A 20,289-nucleotide genomic window follows, 5' to 3' on the forward strand; every position below is an offset into this window, starting at 1 on the left:
CTACTTTTCCACAAGAAAATAGCATTTTTATAGGTTTTATTTTTTTCTTTCTACAAAAGCTGTTTGTTTTCTGCTGTTTTTAAGTCAGTACAAATATATCTAGGTAACAATTTCTAAAGGTGCTATTGACATGAGATTCTCACCAGATGTCGGTAACGACCCAACCAATCCACACAGGCAAAGAAATCAAATCATAGATGTCCATAAATTAAGTTAAGTTGTGTGTAAGATTGAGAAGTGACACAGGAAAAAACTATTGAACTTGCTTACTGAAATGTAATTAATAATTTGTACAAAAGCCTTTGTTGGTGATGACCGCTTCAAGATGTCTCCTGCTTGGAGAAACTAGTTGCATGCATTGCTCAAGTGGGATTTTTGCCTATTCTTGCAAACATTCTTCATATTCTGAAGGTTCTGTGGGCTTCTATCACCTCTGAGCTTTTAGTACCTTCCATAAGTTTTCTATTGGATTTAGGTCAGGTGATGGCTGGGCTACTTTATTTTCTTTCTCGGAAATCAATTGAGTTGGGTTCACATTGCGTTCAGTGACTCCGTTAAACGGACTACGTTTCACCGTGGCATAACGCGGTGTAACGTAGTCCGTTAACGCCGCCATTGAAAGCAATGTCGGACGTATCGCTAGCGCACGCCCACAATGGGCGTGCGCTAGGGATGTGCCGTCATTGAGTGACGGACCCTGAGACGCGGGCTGCAGCGTTTCCGGGTCCGTCACTGCTAGCGCAGATAGATCTAGCAGATGCTCTATCTGCGCTAGCGCGCTGCAAACGTCGGCATTTGCGTTACAGCAGCCCGTTAGCGTATGTGCTGAACGGGCTGCTACTAACGCAGTGTGAACCTAGCCTTTCCTTGGCTGTGTGCTCATTGTCTATATCTGATTTCTGTGCCTGCGTGGATTAGATGGATTGTTACCAACATCTGGTGAAAATTTCAAGAAATATATTCACTTACAAAATGGGCAACATATTAAATACTTTTTCACCCTCTGTATATGACATTTTGATCACTTTTTTTATTTTTTGTGTTTGGACAAAAACATTCTGGCATTGTTTTTAGGATCTGTTTACACTATTCACCATGTGATAGAAGTAAAATGTTATATAGTTAACTGGTATTGCCGAATAATGCCCTTATGTGTTGTTTGGGGGGCAGTTTATTTTCTAGATTAAACAATTTTTGGGAAAAGATGGACTTTTTTGAAGAAGTTTGTATTTTTATAAATATTTAAAAACTTTTTTTTTTAACAAGTTATTAGTTCCACAGGGGACTTGAACATGTCATCCTTTGACTGCATAGCTAATATATAAAGCATTTTCTCTGCCTGTTAATTTTACACTCGCATGCAGCTTTTAAGACTTTTCCTCTAGCATGATCTAACAGACTTAGGTATGTGGCAGACTCAGGGGGCCATTGTTAAAATTCCAGTTGCGACTCGATGGTTGAGACAAATGAGTGCCGATTGACTGACAGAGGTAGCGCTTTCACACTATATCAAACTCTTCATATACTGCAATCGCTATTGACTACGGCATTTAAGAAGGTAAACCACTGGCATTTAATCTGACTTCAGTCCCACAAGCTATAGTGAGAGCTTAGCTGTATATAACAGCCAGTTCTCACTGTGGGTGGCAGTGGTACAACTCATGCACCATCCAATGTAGATTACTCACTACAATGCTATCTCAAACCCTGCTATTCTACGAGTTTTGAACCTTGGCATTGTTCCCAACTATGCTACTTTAGTTTGCATGCTGCTACTACCAACCCATGACTATTCTTTGAACCATGAACTGGCTTACTGCAAAAAAAACCCTTTGAAACTGCACATCCCAGTCTAGCAAGTGCCAAACAAATTAGCCAATCTACATTTCCAGTCCATGAGAATAACAGTCTATAGTCCACTATATGAACTTAAAGTTTTAATGGTACTCCTATGGAATGTCTATGATTTCTGTGATGTGTACATTTTAAAGTGAGAAATAAATTACTACTTCTATACATATGCCCCTACATGAAAAAAATCATGTGTGAGGCTTCTCCTATAATGGCCACAATAGAAATTTAATAACTGGTGAAAATTGCTGTGAAATTCTTGATAAAGATCAATTAGGTGAACACTTCCTACTGCACAACTTAAAATTTCGATTATATTCAGGCAATGAATGTAAAATTAATAAAAAACTCTAATGTCACAGAGTAATTGACAATCTATGGTAAAGGATTTTTCGCTGAACAGAACCTTCAATTTTTTCTTTAACAGATCTTTTATCTGTTGTCACATTAATAATTTAATTATGAAAACGGAAAAAGATGTAATGATCATCTGTTTCAGCACCATGGAGAGAACAGTACAATGCGCTCACTACAGTACATTGGAAGGAGCTTTTAACCATTTACAGGTACCAACTAATTCCCAATAACTAGCTACTTCTTAAACCGTCCAGTTAAGCATCCTGTTAGATCCCATTGAGATAACTCATGGGGTACCTTGACAGGGCAATTAACTATAAAATGTATGCATTTTGTTATAGAACGTTACAGAAATTACCCCCCCAATATAACAGCTTATATCCAATGAGCTTAAAGGGAATCTGTCACCATTTTTTGGGCTTACCAGGTAAAAATATTCAATTTAGTGTCTCTTATGCATTACACAAGTACTTTTGATACCCCTTGACTCCCCACATATGATCCGTAAAAGGTTTTTAAAATATATAATTTTGAATCACCTTTTTTTCCCCAGATTTAAAAAAAATAAATAGAAGGAAACGCCTGTGTCCTCAGAAATGTGTGATCAATCAGCACTGAAAATTGATCGAGTTGATCAGTAAATGCTGTAATGAGAAAAAAATCAAAACCGCAGGTAGGCTTTTTATGGTTAAGGCCAAAAAAAACAAAAACGATCAAAACAAAGTTAATACCCCTAAATTGTATAAAAAACACCAACTCATCACACAAAACAAGTGCCAACCCAAAACACTGCCAAATTGATAATAGAAATGAGTCATGTGTCTCGAAAAATGACATTTTTTGTATACTGCACGTAAAACAAAAACCCCCAAAACAGTGGTGGAATTGAAGTTTGGTTGCTCTAAATTGCAACCAGTCTTGCAAATCACAAGCCCTTATGTCTGTCTGTACAAAAATAAAGGCTATGACTAATTGAAAAAGAAAAATTTAAAATCACAAAAATAAAAATTGGAAGTAGATTAAAAAAAATAAAAATAAATTATGCAGTGTTCAAAAGGGACACCAGGCTTAATGATAGAGCCATGCAGTTGACTTTACAGCATTTTCAGACAGCATTAGGCTGCCGTCACACTAGCAGTATTTGGTCAGTATTTTACATCAGTATTTGTAAGCAAAAAACCAGGAGTGAGTGATAAATGCAGAAGTGGTGCATATGTTTCTATTATACTTTTCCTCTATTTGTTCCACTCCTGGTTTTGGCTTACACATACTGATGGAAAATCCTGACCAAATACTGCTAGTGTGACGGCAGCCTTACAATGAAAGGTGATCTCCATATATACAGCTGATAACATAGGATCCACTTTTCACAAGAGTGACAGATCACCCGATTCCCAATGACCTTTGACATGATCTTCTATCTCCTTGATGTTCTAATACCTGGCTTGCAGTCCTGAATCAGAACATCAAAGAGGAAGGAGCAAAAAAAAAAAACCCAACAAAAAACGACACCACACAACTTTTAAGCAGCACCCACATCAGATTTGTAAGTTTATTTGTTCAATGTGCGACAGTTACATAATGAATCACATTCATATTCCATCACTGAGGAAAACTGCTAGAAATGGTCCATGTGCTGAAGAAATTTAAAAAAAATAAAATAAATAATATGGGGAAAATTATGTTTGAACTAAAACACGGAGTGTTTAAAAACAAAACAAAAAAGGTAAAAATGACAATTCACTGATCAGACCTTAAATAATTCACTGCATTACGATGACAAAGAAGCACAAACAAAGGCTTATTCAAAAACAGTAATATTCCTACACATTAATAATTAGAATTTCACCATGACTAACACCAGACATTGAGGTTAGGCTAAAACTGGTGTTTATGATCCCTCCCACACCCCAACCATCCAATTTTTATATATTTTTTTCTTTTTTCCTTTTTTATTATTTTTTTTTAAGTTTTTCTTTTAAGATCAAAATTATATATTTGCATGTCACAATAGCAACATCCATTACATATCAATATTTATTACAGCTCTGTAAACCATTGTCTACCCTTTAAACCCTCACTTTCCAATGGAGAACATAGTTTTTTGCTTCTTGAAAATAAAGGCAATAAAATTGAAGACGAGTTGGCTTGCCATAGGAATACATAACATCTACTGTATAATTTCATTTCAAGCTACGTTATAGAAATACAACACTAGCATGCACAATATTGTATTGAGATTAATGCAGCGGTAGTAATTTCATTGGAGAAACTCTTATATAGGCAAGTGCAATTAAAAAAAAAAAAAGTAAAAAAAAAAAAAATGCTGCTTCGAACCTGTTCATCAGTCTTAGCTTCGGAGCCCTCTTAGGATCTTCAAGGTTTTATAGCAGCCAATAAATTAAAACTAAAATAGTTCATGTAATTCCAGTAAATTACTTCAATGCTGGACACAAATTTAATACTGGACAGTTGTAGGGGGGGGTTTGGGAAGAAAAAAAAATGTTCCACTTGCTGTCTTAAGAATATAGAATTCTTCTACCAATTTGCCACCAATTCAGGCTATGAACATACCAATTTAGCATCGCTATAGTAAGCAAGAAACATTCTACAATGACGACAGCTTTGTAATTACCTATGGCTTCTAGAAATTTAATGGAATCTTAAAAGAAATCTTTCTATACTGTTCCATTTATATACTTCCAAACTAGAACGTTTAGAACTTTGGTTGCACTTATCGAACCAGTCAGGAGATTAGGAATTCTCTATTGAAACATATGCCAACAGACATTTGCATGATAAAATGCACCACTTCATAGCAAGTGAAGTCACAATTTTTTTTAAATTAATTTTACTATTTATGTTTTATCTTATTCCAAATTCAAATTTGAATATTGGGCATTGACAGCGATCTTAAAAACATAATAGTATTTTATATGAATTTTCACCATTTCTTTAACTTCAGTTTACTAGCTAAACTTACACATGGTATTTGACAACATTTGTATTCCACCAATCAAAGGTTATTCCAAGTGAGAAAGAAATGAAATTGCTCAAGAGAAAACATGATTACATTTGAAGGGAAGTTGTTCAAAACACTTCATCTGTGGCAGTTCTAGAGCAATAGAATTTTACGAGGCAAAAATCCCAAATTATACTAAACTCCATTGCATCTCATGAAAGGTTTTCCTTATTTTATGCAATAGCATGATTTCATATGTTAGAATAGGGAATTTATAGACTTACAAATAAGACAAACAAAATGCTAAAGTACCGGCAAGTTTTCCTGTTAAACCGTGAAATACATTAGCATGAATACTGGCAGGCAGTGACTAAAGTATTAGGTGTATATCATGTTGTAAGTACGTGCAGTGCACGAAGAACACAACACATTAAATAAATATGCATACACTGCAGCATGAATGGCAAAACGTGCTTACAGCTAAGAATATAAATATAAAATAACTTACTGGAACCACAAAACTATTTAAAAAGGCATTCCATTCAAGTTATTCCTATTCTTAAATCTTTCTAAATAGGTCTAGCAATAACTTAAAATTAAAAACAGCTCCACTTTTATTAACTACAGAACAGTCCATGTGCCAGTGTTTGGCTGCCATTCCATACTAGCACAGCCAGTCTAACTTTCCACTCTTGGTGTTTTGGCAAAATGTCGAAGAGGCAATCAAAGACAGGTGGTAGGGTCTTTCCCTGGGGAGGTTGTCCCTTCCTTAACCCTCCCCCACCCTCAACCCCCCACTTGTGGGAAAAAAAAATAAAGACTGCGGTAGTAGCATCAGCGTGCGGCTGCCAGTCCAAAAGGTCTTAATTGTTGCCTTCTCCTCCATCGTCATCTTGCTGGTCACTTGTCCAGAGTGTTAGGTTGTCACGTAGGAGTTGCATGATAAGTGTAGAGTCCTTGTAGGAGTCCTCATTCAGGGTATCCAGCTCTGCAATGGCATCATCAAATGCTGTTTTGGCGAGATGGCAAGCCTGTTCTGGTGCATTTTGTATCTCATAGTAGAACACGGAGTAGTTAAGAGCCAAGCCAAGCCTAATGGGATGAGTGGGCTGCATGTGTTCCTTGCTTATCTCATGGGCTTCACTGTATGCTTTCTCTGAAGATTCAACAACTGCTGCTCTCTTTTCTCCAGTGGCTACCTCTGCTAGGTATCGATAATAATCACCCTTCATTTTCAGGTAAAACACTTTGCTTTCATACTGTGTTTCACTGCAATTTTTAATAAGGAAATTATCCAAAAGGCTTAGTACATCTTGGCATACCGCTTCCAATTCCTTTTCAATTTTTTCACGATAGGCACGCACCATTTCAATTTTTTTCTCATTGCCATCAGCAGAGGTTTTCTGCTCTATACTACTTATTACCCTCCAGGACGATCTACGTGCTCCAACAACATTCTTGTATGCAACAGACAACAAGTTTCTTTCTTCATTTGAGAGGGGTTCATTTAATTCCGTTACCTGGTAAAGGAAGAAAATAGATCTTTTAGAATATAAACTGAAACTGTACTAACTGATTTGCTTGTAACTCTTCCCTATAAATTTAGACATTTTCAACAATTACAACAGTCTGAGAAGAAAAAAAAACTGTATAAATGTTCGAGCACACCAGCAACCCAAGAAACAATGTTTGCATTTAACCCCTTAAGCCCCGAGGGTGGTTTGCACGTTAATGACCGGGCCAATTTTTACAATTCTGACCACTGTCCCTTTATGAGGTTATAACTCTGGAACGCTTTAACGGATCTTGGCGATTCTGACATTGTTTTCTCGTGAGAAATTGTACTTCATGTTAGTGGTAAAATTTATTCTATATAACTTGCGTTTATTTGTGAAAAAAAGGGAAATTTGGCGAAAATTTTGAAAATTTCGCAATTTTCCAACTTTGAATTTTTATGCCCTTAAATCACAGAGATATGTCACCCAAAATACTTAATAAGTAACATTTCCCACATGACTACTTTACATCAGCACTATTTTGGAACCAAAATTTTTTTTTGTTAGGGAGTTAAGGGTTAAAAGTTGACCAGAAATTTCTCATTTTTACAACACCATTTTTTTTTTTAGGGACCACATCTCATTTGAAGTAATTTTGAGGGGTCTATATGATGGGTATTTTCTAAGTGTGACACCATTCTAAAAACTGCACTCCAAGGTGCTCAAAACCACATTCAAGAAGTTTATTAACCCTTCAGGTGTTTCACAGGAATTTTTGGAATGTTTAAATAAAAATGAACATTTAACTTTTTTTCACACAAAATTTATTTCAGCTCCAATTTGTTTTATTTTACCAAGGGTAACAGGAGAAAATGGACCCCAAAAGTTGTTGTACAATTTGTCCTGAGTACGCTGATACCCCACATGTTGGGGTAAACCACTGTTTGGGCGCATGGCAGAGCTCGGAAGGAAAGGAGCGCCATTTGACTTTTCAATGCAAAATTGACTGGAATTAAGATGGGACGCCATGTTGCGATTGGAGAGCCCCTGATGTGCCTAAACATTGAAACCCCCCAAAAGTGACACCATTTTGGAAAGTATACCCCCTAAGGAACTTATCTAGATGTGTGGTGAGCACGTTGACCCACCAAGTGCTTCACAGAAGTTTGTAATGCAGAGCCGTAAAAATAAAAAATCATATTTTTTCACAAAAATGATCTTTTCGCCCCCAATTTTTTATTTTTCCAAGGTTAAGAGAAGAAATTAGACCTCAAAAATTGATGTGCAATTTGTCCTGAGTACGCCGATACCCCATATATGGGTGTAAACCATTGTTTGGGCATATGGCAGAGCTCGGAAGGGAAGGAGCGCCATTTTACTTTTCAAAATTGACTGCAACATTTGGGGTCCAATTTATCATGTTACCCTTGTGAAAATACAAAACTGGGGGCTAAAAAAAAAAATTTTGTGAAAAAAAAAAAAAATTTATTTTCACAGCTCTGCGTTATAAATTGTAGTGAAACACTTGGAGAGGTTCAAAGCTCTCAAAACACATCTAGATAAGTTCCTTAGGGGGTCTACTTTCCAAAATGGTGTCACTTGTGGGGGTTTTTAATGTTTAGGCACATCAGGGGCTCTCCAAACGCAACGCAGAATTTCTGCAACGTGGGCACATAGCCTCAAAGTGACTACAAATGTGGTGTGGTCCCCCCCCAAAAAAAAAGTGTTGCAAAAATGAGAAATTGCCGATCAACTTTTAACCCTTATAACTCCCTAACAAGAAAATGTTTGTTCCAAAATTGTGCTGATGTAAAGTAGACATGTGGGAAATGTTACTTAAAGGGAATCTGTCACCCCCAAAATCGTACATGAGCTGCGGCAACCGGCATCAGGGGGTTATCTACAGCCTGATGGAAAGGTCAGAGAGGCCCAGTGCCTGCGCACTGCAGTACTTTGCTCTGCCCTCAACAGGGCAGACAAAATACGCCTGCGCCGGAGCAAGAAGACAAGAGGACGTCATCTAATGAAGATAGGAGGACCCGGATCGTGACGCCCATCGGACCGGACCACAGCGGGACCGCCCCTGGGTGAGTATAATATAACATTTATTTCTCATATTTCAAGATACATCGGGGGCTTATCTACAGCATTCCGGAATGCTGTAGATAAGCCGCCGATGACCGCAGCTCATACGACTTTGGGGGTGACAGACTCCCTTTAAGTATTTTTTGCAACATCTCTCTGATTTGAGGGCATGAAAATTCAAAGTTGGAAAAATGCGACATTTTCAAATTTTTCACCAAATTTCCATTTTTTTTTCCACAAGTAAACGCAAGTAATGTTAAGGAAATGTTACCACCATCATGAAGTACAATAAGTCACGAGAAAACAATGACAGAATCACCGGGATCCCTTGACACGTTCCAGAGTTATAACCTCAAAGTGACAGTGGTCAGAATTATAAAAATTGGCCGGGTCATTAATATGCAAATCACCCTTGGGGGTAAAATGTATTTTGTGAAAACATCGTGGATGTGTGGTTTGTTTGGCTATTTTCTTGCTGAAGGGGGCAAGTTTACCTTTCAGATGGTGTATCATTTGTGTGTGTGGGTGCAGTATGAACGGAGATACAAAGTAATCACCGAAAAAGTGTTTTGAAATAATATAGAAGGAATTGAGGATGGGGCATAAGTGACGCCTGTTTTGTGCACACACAAGGTTTTGATTGCTTACGGTACTACCGTGTTTCCCCGATAGTAAGACAGCGTCTTACTTTCTTTTACCACTCAAAAGTCCCACTATGTCTTACTTTCGGGGGGGGTGTCTTACATTGGGAAAAAAACCTGTGTGGTCGCTGGAGAGCTGTCACACAGACAGCTCTCCAGCGACCACTATGCGAAGTCCCCTGGTAACCAGGGTAAACATCGGGTTACTAAGCGCAGGGCCGCGCTTAGTAACCCGATGTTTACCCTGGTTACCAGTGTAAATGTAAAAAAAAAAAAAGAAAAAAAAGTGAGGTGTCATATCTTGTTTTTTCCAGAGGTGATTTTGGAGTTTTTGGGCTGTCGGGACAGAATACAGTGGCTCTTCCTTTGCGTTTGTGTTTTTAATCCTTCCATCTCCAAGTTCTAATGGATCCTTCCATCTCCAAGTTCTAATGGTCGCTTCGCCGGAGGGCGCCCCAGTGCAGGCTGCAGTAGGCCGGCTCTGGCGGCGGGTCCATGCCGGGTGGAGTAGATGAAGCTGGCCGCTGCTTGCTGCTCCGGAGCGCAGTCCGTGCGGGGGATGGTGCACCGGGCCGGGGGAGGACAGGACGTGCAGGTATCCGCCGCCTCCTGCGCCAACCACAGCGCCACCCCCGGCCACGAACCCCCCGGAGAAGCTGGAGCATTTGTCGGGGAGCAGCAGCTGGTCGTGCCCGAGGTGGCTTCCCTTTCTCATGGTACGGAGCCGCCGCCTTCTCCGCTCTCCTCCTTGTGAGGCGGATTGTACGGCTGTGTGTGCTCGGGCCCCAGCTCCGACCTTCGCGCGTAAACCGCATCCCTTCATTCATTGTCAGCTGACCTGGAGCCATTTTTCAGCCGCGGCGGTAGCAGGGAGGTCGGAGCTGGGGCCCGAGCACACACAGCCGTACAATCCGCCTCCATCTGCCTCCCCCGGTGCTCGATAGCCCTCCGACGAGCTCACCTCAGCACCTGCTCTAACTGCAGCCCCGGCTATTTGTAGGGTGCAGGCCGGGCAGTGCGGATTACTGGGGTCACAAGGAGGAGAGCGGAGAAGGCGGCGGCTCCGTACCATGAGAAAGGGAAGCCACCTCGGGCACGACCAGCTGCTGCTCCCCGACAAATGCTCCAGCTTCTCCGGGGGGTTCGTGGCCGGGGGCGGCGCTGTGGTTGGCGCAGGAGGCGGCGGATACCTGCACGTCCTGTCCTCCCCCGGTGCACCATCCCCTGCACGGACTGTGCGCTCCGGAGCAGCAAGCAGCGGCCAGCTTCATCTACTCCACCCGGCATGGACTCGCCGCTAGAGCCGGCCTACTGCAGCCTGCACTGGGGCGCCCTCCGGCGAAGCGACCATTAGAACTTGGAGATGGAAGGATTAAAAACACCAAAAGGCAAAGGAAGAGCCACTGTATTCTGTCCCGACAGCCCAAAAACTCAAAAATCACCTCTGGAAAAAACAAGATATGACACCTCACTTTTTTTTTTTTTTTTACATTTACACTGGTAACCAGGGTAAACATCGGGTTACTAAGCGCGGCCCTGCGCTTAGTAACCCGATGTTTACCCTGGTTACCAGTGGCTGAATCGCCCGCATCCCGCAGTTAATGCAGCAAAAGGTACCGGTACGGCTTATATTTTTACAACGTACAGTACTATGTCTTACTTTCGGGGGTGCGTCTTACATTAGCCGACCCCGCTAAAACCCCCACTACGTCTTACTATCGGGGGTGTCTTACTATCGGGGAAACACGGTACTATTTTTTTTTTTTTAAGGGTATGTGCACACGTTCAGGAATTTTCGCGTTTATTGCGAGTTTTTTGGCGATAAAAACGCATACATATGCATCCTATCATTTAGAATGCATTCCGCATTTTTTGTGCACGTTTCTTTTTTTTCTGCAAAAAAAACGCATCGCTGGAAAACAAAGGATCATGTTCATTAATTTTGCGGATTTCCCATTATATTATGGCATTTGGAGTGTCCAGAAAAAAAACTTTAAAAATCTGTTTAAAATCCGCAATAAAAACGCGTAAAAAACGCATGCAGAATTCCTGCGGAAAAGCTCAGGTTTATCTCAGGAAAATTCTGCATGAATTCCGGACGTGTGCACATACCCACGGAGGGGAGGTTTCCAAAAAAAATTCAATCCTAGCTTTTCAAATTTTCTTTCCATCTTTCTCTTAGGGTATGTGCACACGTTGCAGATTTTGCTGCGGATTCGCAGCAGTTTTCCATGAGTTTACAGTACCATGTAAACCAAAATCCGCAGTGCACATGCTGCGGAAAAAAAAAGCACGGAAACACAGCGTTGTTTATTCTGCAGCATGTTAATTCTTTGTGCGGATTCCGCAGCGGTTTACACGTGCTCCATAATAGGAATCTGCAGGTGTAAAACCGTAGGTAGAATCCGCAGGAAATCCGCAGTGCTGCTTACCTGAGGATTTACCAAAATCAGTCCGGGAAAATCTGCAGAGTAATCCGCAGCGTGTGCACATACCCTTAGTGTTTACGGACTTGTTGATTCAATTTTGTAGTAGATTGGACTTTTATGAATGTAGTGAAACAAAATTGTTTTTTCCCCCTTTTATTTTCAACAGTGGAGGTAGGGGGGTGGAGGGGGGAGAGGTGATTTGAATATATAATATAGTCATGGGCAAAAGTGTTCGTGCCCTTGAAATTGTTTCAGAAAATTATTGCAATTACACATGTTCTTTTATACACGTTTGTTTAGTTTCTGTGTACTGTAACACCACAACAAAAAACAAATAAACAAAAAACACAAAAGGCAAAGGCTACTTTCACACTAGCGTTGGCCCGTCGCAGTGCATCGGGCCGACGCATACTGTGAAATAGAAGCACAACAGGGGCAGCGGATGCAGTTTTTCAACGCATCCGCTGCCCCATTGTGATGTCCGGGGAGGAGGGGGCGGAGCTACACAAGATGAGCTTCACAAGAGGGCCAAGATGAATGATGGGGGGGGTTTCAGCAGACCCACAACTGTCATAGCAAACTAATGCGATTTGTCATGAAGCCGACAATGTTCAATTTAAATGCCACTGTCAAGTTTGGCAGCGGCATTTATATGGCTAAAAGTTGTGGCAGGAATTCTTCTAGTTAAGAGACAGATGCCTGCTATAATATCATATAGCTGATTATATGCCACATGTTTAAAGAGCTCAGATTCTTAGCCCCTCCCACACCTGCAGACCACAGCTCAAGATGTGACAACATCCTTTTGTGGAAATTGTTATTGGGTTGTCCACTACTAGGAAGGCAAGCTCTTTGACAACAGCATGTGGTTGGGAACAATGCAGGTAGGAAAGTGAGGCAAATAAAGTTTCAGAGTCTATAGAATAGTGATAGGTACTGCCCTCATAGTAGATGGCAAGTTACAAAGCATAAGAATCAAGACAGCTCATGGGCATATTTGATATGAGCACAAAAGTTACTTAAAACTGGGGACAGAAAAATGATACTTTTACTTTACTTTTGCGTGAAATGGCCATTATGCTTAGAACAAGAACTGCATAATACACTAAAAATCTGAAGTATTGAAGCCTAGGTTATGAACTGCAAGTTTAACACTTTTCTGCAATAGGATATAAAATTAGCATCCAGTAGAGGGGGCTCAGGAGGCAAGCTCTACATGTGTTCTGTGACGGCTATACAACACAGCTGTCAATCTGTCTTTAATATCGGAACTCTGGTTTCAGCTGTTATCCACTTAGTTTAAATACAGCTGTTGCTGGGGCTTGCATGCAGGAGTTGCATAACAGCCAGTGGGCTGCTGAAGACCATGGTTTTTCCTATATGCTGCAATACTATAGTATTGCATTATATAGGACAGGCAGTCGTCAAGTTCCTTAAAGGGCCACTGTCACCCCCTCCAGCCGTTATAAACTAAAAAATCCATTCTAACAAGGTGGCTCTTTTAGTTTTTGGTTCAAGTATTCCCAAAATAATGTATTCAGCTGATCGTGCCTCCTCCTCATACAGTATACAGTACAGTATACAGCTGTAAGGCGGGGGACCTGGGTGACAGGCTGACACACGCAGTACGCATGCCCAGGAATCCTAGCCCCGCACTGTGCATAATGCATAACACACTGCGGGGCTGGGATTCCCAAGGTGGGTGGCCGCAATGCCCGCACAGGCGCAGTCTGCAAGCCTGGCTGGGACGTCAGACGGCCAGAGCTTAAACACAGCGCAGGTGCCGGTTTTGAAGCGAAAAGAGCGGAGGGGGCGGCGCCAAAAGCCCCTGAAGATTTGAGTGACGGCAGAGTAGCGGTTCAAGCTGGGGAGTGAGGACCCGCCTCCCTGGCTAAAGACAGGTATTTTGCATAAGTTTCAAAACGCTTTATTTTGGGAATACTTGAACCAAAAACTAAAAGAGCCACCTTGTTAGAATGCAGCATTACTGCTGCACAAGGTGGCTCTTTTAGTTTATAACGGCTGGAGGGGGTGACAGTGGTCCTTTAAGGCAGAGGTCCCCAACTCCAGTCCTCAAGGCCCACCAACAGATCATGTTTTCAGGATTTCCTTTGTGTTGCACAGGTGTTGCAATTACCACCTGGGCAGGACTAAGGAAATCCTGAAAACATGACCTGTTGGTGGGCCTTGAGGACTGGAGTTGGGGACCTCTGCTTTAAGGGACTAAGAATAAAAATTCAGATCTCCACTTTCTTCATAATTGAAAATGAAGGTAAAAAAAAAATAAAAATAAAAATTTGGTTTTGTTTTGTTTCAGCACTGGAGTGGTTCTACTTAACCCCTTCATGACCCAGCCTATTTTGGCCTTAATGACCTTGCCGTTGTTTTTTTGTGACATATTGGGCTTCATGGTAGTGGTAAATTTAGGTCGATAATTTCTCAGTTTATTTGTGAAAAAAACGGAAATTTGGCGAAAATTTTGAAAATTTCGCAATATTCACATTTTGAATTTTTATTCTGTTAAACCAGAGAGTTATGTGACACAAAATAGTTAATAAACAACATTTCCCACATGTCTACTTTACATCAGCACAATTTTGGAAACAAATTTTTTTTTTGCTAGGAAGTTATAAGGGTTAAAATTTGACCAGTGATTTCTCATTTTTACAACAAAATTTACAAAACCATTTTTTTTAGGGACCACCTCACATTTGAAGTCAGTTTGAGGGTTCTATATGGCTGAAAATACCCAAAAGTGACACCATTCTAAAAACTGCACCCCTCAAGGTGCTCAAAACCACATTCAAGAAGTTTATTAACCCTTCAGGTGTTTCACAGCAGCAGAAGCAACATGGAAGTAAAAAATGAACATTTACGGTAACTTTTTAGTCACAAAAATGATCTTTTAGCAACAATTTTTTTATTTTCCCAAGGGTAAAAGGAGAAACTGGACCATGGACGTTGTTGTCCAATTTGTCCTGAGTACGCTGATACCTCATATGTGGGGGTAAACCACTGTTTGGGGGAACGGCAGGGCTCGGAAGGGAAGGAGCACCATTTGTCTTTTTGAATGAAAAATTGGCTCCAATCTTTAGCGGACACCATGTCGCGTTTGGAGAGCCCCCGTGTGCCTAAACATTGGAGCTCCCCCACAAGTGACCCCATTTTGGAAACTAGACCCCCCAAGGAACTTATCTAGAAGCATAGTGAGCACTTTAAACCCCCAGGTGCTTCACAAATTGTTCCGTAAAAATGAAAAAGTACTTTTTTTTCACAAAAAAATTATTTTAGCCTCAATTTTTTCATTTTCACATGGGCAACAGGATAAAATGGATCCTAAAATTTGTTGGACAATTTCTCCTGAGTACACCAATACCTCACATGTGGGGGTAAACCACTGTTTGGGCACATGGTAAGGCTCTGAAGGGAAGGAGCGCCATTTGACTTTTTGAATGAAAAATTATCTCCATCGTTAGCAGACACCATGTCGCGTTTGGAAAGCCCCCGTGTGCCTAAACATTGGAGCTCCTCCACAAGTGACCCCATTTTGGAAACTAGACCCCCCAAGGAACTTACCTAGAGGCATAGTGAGCACTTTAAACCCCCAGGTACTTCACAAATTGATCCGCAAAAATGAAAAAGTACTTTTTTTTCACACAAAATTTCTTTTAGCCTCAATTCTTTCATTTTCACATGGGCAACAGGATAAAATGGATCCTAAAATTTGTTGGGCAATTTCTCCTGAGTACGCCAATACCTCATATGTGGGGGTAAACCACTGTTTGGGTGCACGGCAAGGCTCGGAAGGGGAGGCGTGCCATTTGACTTTTTGAATGGAAAATTAGCTCCAATCGTTAGCGGACACCATGTCGCGTTTGGAGAGCCCCTGTGTGCCTAAACATTGGAGCTCCCGCACAAGTGACCCCATTTTGGAAACTAGACCTCCCAAGGAACTAATCTAGATGTGTGGTGAGCACTTTGAACCCCCAAGTGCTTCACAGAAGTTTATAACGCAGAGCCATGAAAATAAAAAATAATTTTTCTTTTCTCAAAAATGATTTTTTAGCCCACAATTTTTTATTTTCCCAAGGGTAACAGGAGAAATTGGACCCCAAAAGTTGTTGTCCAGTTTCTCCTGAGTATGCTGATACCCCATATGTGGGGGTAAACCACTGTTTGGGCATATGCCGGGGCTCGGAAGGGAAGTAGTGGCATTTGAAATGCAGACTGATGGAATGGTCTGCGGGCGTCACATTGCATTTGCAGAGCCCCTGATGTGCCTAAACAGTAGAAACACCCCACAAGTGACCCCATTTTGGAAACTAGACCCCCCAAGGAACTTATCTAGATGTGTGGTGAGCACTTTCAACCCCCAAGTGCTTCACAGAAGTTTATAACGCAGAGCCGTGAAAATAAAAAATAATTGTTCTTTCCTCAAAAATTATGTTTTAGCAAGTAATTTTTTATTTTTGCAAGGGTAACAGGAGAAATTGGACCCCAACAGTTGTTGCCCAGTTTGTCCTGAGTACGCTGGTACCCCAAATGTGGGGGTAAACCACTGTTTGGGCGCACGTTGGGGCTTGGAAGGGAGGGAGCACCATTTGACTTTTTGAACGCAAGATTGGCTGGAATCAATGGTGGCGCCATGTTGCGTTTGGAGACCCCTGATGTGCCTAAACAGTGGAAACCCCTCAATTCTAACTTCAACACTAGCCCCAACACACCCCTAATCCTAATCCCAACTGTAGCCATAACCCTAATCACAACCCTAACCCCAACACACCCCTAACCACAACTCTAACCGCAACACACCCGTAACCCTAATTCCAACCCTAACCCCAACTGTAACCCCAACACACCCCTAACCCTATCCGTATCCCTAACCACAAGCCTAATCTTAACCCTATTTCCAACCCTAGCCCTATTTCCAACCCTAACTCTAATTCCAACCCTAACCCTAAGGCTATGTGCCCACGTTGCGGATTCATGTGAGATTTTTCCGCACGATTTTTGAAAAATCTGCAGGTAAAAGGCACTGCGTTTTACCTGCAGATTTACAGCAGATTTCCAGTGTTTTTTTGTGCGGATTTCACCTGCGGATTCCTATTGAGGAACAGGTGTAAAACGCTGCGGAATCCGCACAAAGAATTGACATGCTGCGGAAAATACAACGCAGCGTTTCTGCACGGAATTTTCCGCACCATGGGCACAGTGGATTTGGTTTTCCATAGGTGTACATGGTACTGTAAACCTGATGGAAAACTGCTACGAATTCGCAGCGGCCAATCCGCTGCGGATCCGCGGCCAATCCGCTGCGGATCCGCGGCCAATCCGCTGCGGATCCGCGGCCAAATCCGCACTGTGTGCACATGCCATAACCCTAACCCTACCCCTAACCCTACCCGTAACCCTAACCCTACCCCTAGTTCTAACCCTAACCCTAGTGGAAAACAAAAAAAAAAAAAAATAAAAAAATATTTTCTTTATTTTATTATTGTCCCTACCTATGGGGGTGATAAAGGGGGGGGGTTTATTTATTATTTTTTTTATTTTGATCGCTGTGATAGAACCTACCACAGCGATCAAAATGTACTTGTAAGGAATCTGCCGGCTGGCAGATTCGGCGGGCGCACTGAGCATGCGCCCGCCATTTTGGAAGATGGCGGCGCCCAGCGAGGAGACGTACGGACACCGGGAGGATCGGTAAGTATGAAGGGGGGGGTGGATCGGAGCACAGGGGGGGGGGGGTAATCGGACCACAGGGGGGGTGAATCCAAACAAGGAGGGAGCGGACAGGAGGACGGGGGAGCCGGCAGGCGGACGGAGGGGACCGGACCCCACAACGGAGGACTGGGGGGGGCGATCGGTGGGTGTGGGGGGGTCACTTCAGTATTTCCAGCCATGGCCGATGATATTGCAGCATCGGCCATGGCTGGATTGTAATATTTCACCAGTTTTTTAGGTGAAATATTACAAATCGCTCTGATTGGCTGTTGAAAGTGAAACTGCCAATCAGAGCGATCGTAGCCACGGGGGGGTGAAGCCACCCCCCCTGGGCTGAAGCACCACTCCCCCTGTCTCTGCAGATCGGGTGAGATTGGAGTTAACCCTTTCACCCGATCTGCAGGGACGCGATCATTCCATGACGCATACGCTGCGTCATAGGTCGGATTGGCACAGACTTTCATGATGCAGCGTATGCGTCAAAGGTCGGGAAGGGGTTAATCTAAGTTGCCTGAGCCTAGTCTACTTACCAGCCACCATCTTCAGCTTTTCCTGGTGCGGCGCTGGTCCCACGCCACCATCTTGCGACCACACGTTGAGTGATCAGAAATAACGGACACAAGCGCTCAATGCAAGTCTGAGAGCCTCATTTTGGCTCTCATACTTCCATTGAGTTGTGACTTCCGGATTGCTCCAGCAGGTCACAAACTGCAGAAGGACTGAAGCGTCAGCAACTAAGTATACGACTAGGGGCAGGGAGCTTAGATTATTAACACCACTCCAGTACTGAAATAAAAATAAACATGCTGAAGTGGTGCTTTAAAAACAATCTACTATATAATTGTCTAAGGGTCACTTCCGTCTGTCTCTGTCACAGATATTCATTGGTCGCAGCCTCTGTCTGTCATGGAAATCCAAGTAGCTGATTGGTCGTGGCAAAACGCCCACGACCATTGCCACGAGGAATCAGCGACGGGCACAGTCCGGCGGCAAAATGGCCGCTCTTTCCTCCCCTCCAGTCAGCGCTCACACAGGGTTAATGCCAGCGTTACTGGAGCACGGTGTAACGCACTCCGGTTACGCAGCTATTAACCCTGTGTGACCAACTTTTTACCATTGATGCTGCGTACGTAGCATCAATAGTAAAAAGATCTAATGTTACAAGAATAAAAAAAAAAAAAATAATTAAAAAAAAAAGTTATTCTCACCATCCGACGTCTTGCGCTGTCCTCGGCAGTGCAAGCGGCATGTTACGGTGCCAAGGATGCTATGCGAGAAGGGCCTGCCATGACGTCACGGTCATGTGACCATGACGTCATCACAGGTCCTGCGCTCATACCAACCCTGGGACCGGAAGCTGCCGCGTGCACCGCACACAGGTGCCAGGACATCAAGGGGCCTTCGGAAGGTGAGCATATGTTTATTTTTTATTTTAAGTCTTTTTTAACCACGCATATAGTGCCCACATTGCTATATACTACGCGGGCTGTGTTACATACTGCGTGGGCTCTGTTATATACTACATCTCTGTGCTATATACTATGTAGCTGGGCAATATACAACGTGACTGTCCAATATACTACGTGGCTGGGCAATATACTATGTGCTCTGTGTTAAATACTACGTAGCTGTGCAATATACTATGTGGCTGTGTCGGTTCTGTTATATACTACGTCGACTGCAATATACTACGTGGCTCTGTTATATACTACGTGGCTGTGCAATATACTAAATGCCTCTACAATATACTACGTGGCTTTGTTATACACTACGTGGCTGTGCAATATACTACGTAGCTATGCAATATTCTACGTTCCTTTACAATATACTACGTGGCTATGTTATATACTACATGGCTCTGCTATATACTACGTCGCTGACCAATATACTGCATAGCTGTGCAATACACTACGTAGCTGTGCAATACACTACTTGACTGTTATATACTACGTGACTGTGCAATATACTACGTGACTGTTATATACTACGCGGCTCTGCTATATACTACGTGCCTGTGCAATACACTACGTGGCTATGTTATATACTACGTCACTGTGCAATATAGTACGTAGCCTGTGCTATATACTACCTACATATTCTAGAATACCCGATACGTTAGAATCGGGCCCCCATCTAGTCAAATTATAAAACCCAAAATGGTGAACTGTAAAGCGAGAGAAATTTTGAACGCCAGACTTGTTCTGTTTGTCACTATACCTCCCAAAAAAAAAAAGACTAAAAGGGTATAGATAATAATATTATTATTATTATTTATTTTACTGTATATAGCACCATTGATTCCATGGTGCTGTACATGAGAAGGGGTTACATACAAATTACAGATATCACTTACAGTAAACAAACTAACAATGACAGACTGATACAGAGGGGCGAGGACCCTGCCCTTGCGGGCTTACATTCTACAGGATGGTGGGTAAGGAGACAATAGGTTGAGGGTTGCAGGAGCTCTGGTGTTGGTGAGGCAGTATCTCCGGTAGTGATGAGGAGGCAGTGGGGTCAGTGCAGGCTGTAGACTTTCCTGAAGAGGTGGGTTTTCAGGTTCCGGCTGAAGGATCTGAATGTGGTTGATAGTCGGACGTGTTGGGGCAAAGAATTCCAGAGGATGGGGGACATTTGGGAGAAATCTTGGAGGCGGTTGGGTGAGGAGCGAATAAGTGAGGAGGAGGTCTTGGGAGGACCAGAGATTATGTGAGGGAAGATTTTAGGAGATTAGTTCAGAGATA

At 42.3% G+C, this 20,289-nt stretch overlaps 1 protein-coding gene across 1 annotated transcript in view; it reads right to left on the reverse strand.

Moving 5' to 3' along the window:
• Nucleotides 1–3,728: 3,728 nt before the first annotated feature.
• The window catches only part of YWHAG (tyrosine 3-monooxygenase/tryptophan 5-monooxygenase activation protein gamma), a 38,737-nt gene continuing 22,176 nt past the window's right edge, over nucleotides 3,729–20,289 (reverse strand). Inside the window, exon 2 of the mRNA XM_077296286.1 lies at nucleotides 3,729–6,690. Within this exon, the coding sequence (XP_077152401.1) occupies nucleotides 6,034–6,690 (657 nt within the window). The 3' untranslated portion in view covers nucleotides 3,729–6,033. The remainder of the gene's footprint in view (nucleotides 6,691–20,289) is intronic.

The sequence above is a fragment of the Ranitomeya variabilis genome, chromosome 3 (genome assembly GCF_051348905.1).
Source record: "Ranitomeya variabilis isolate aRanVar5 chromosome 3, aRanVar5.hap1, whole genome shotgun sequence".
In the NCBI taxonomy this organism is placed as follows: Eukaryota; Metazoa; Chordata; class Amphibia; order Anura; family Dendrobatidae; genus Ranitomeya; species Ranitomeya variabilis.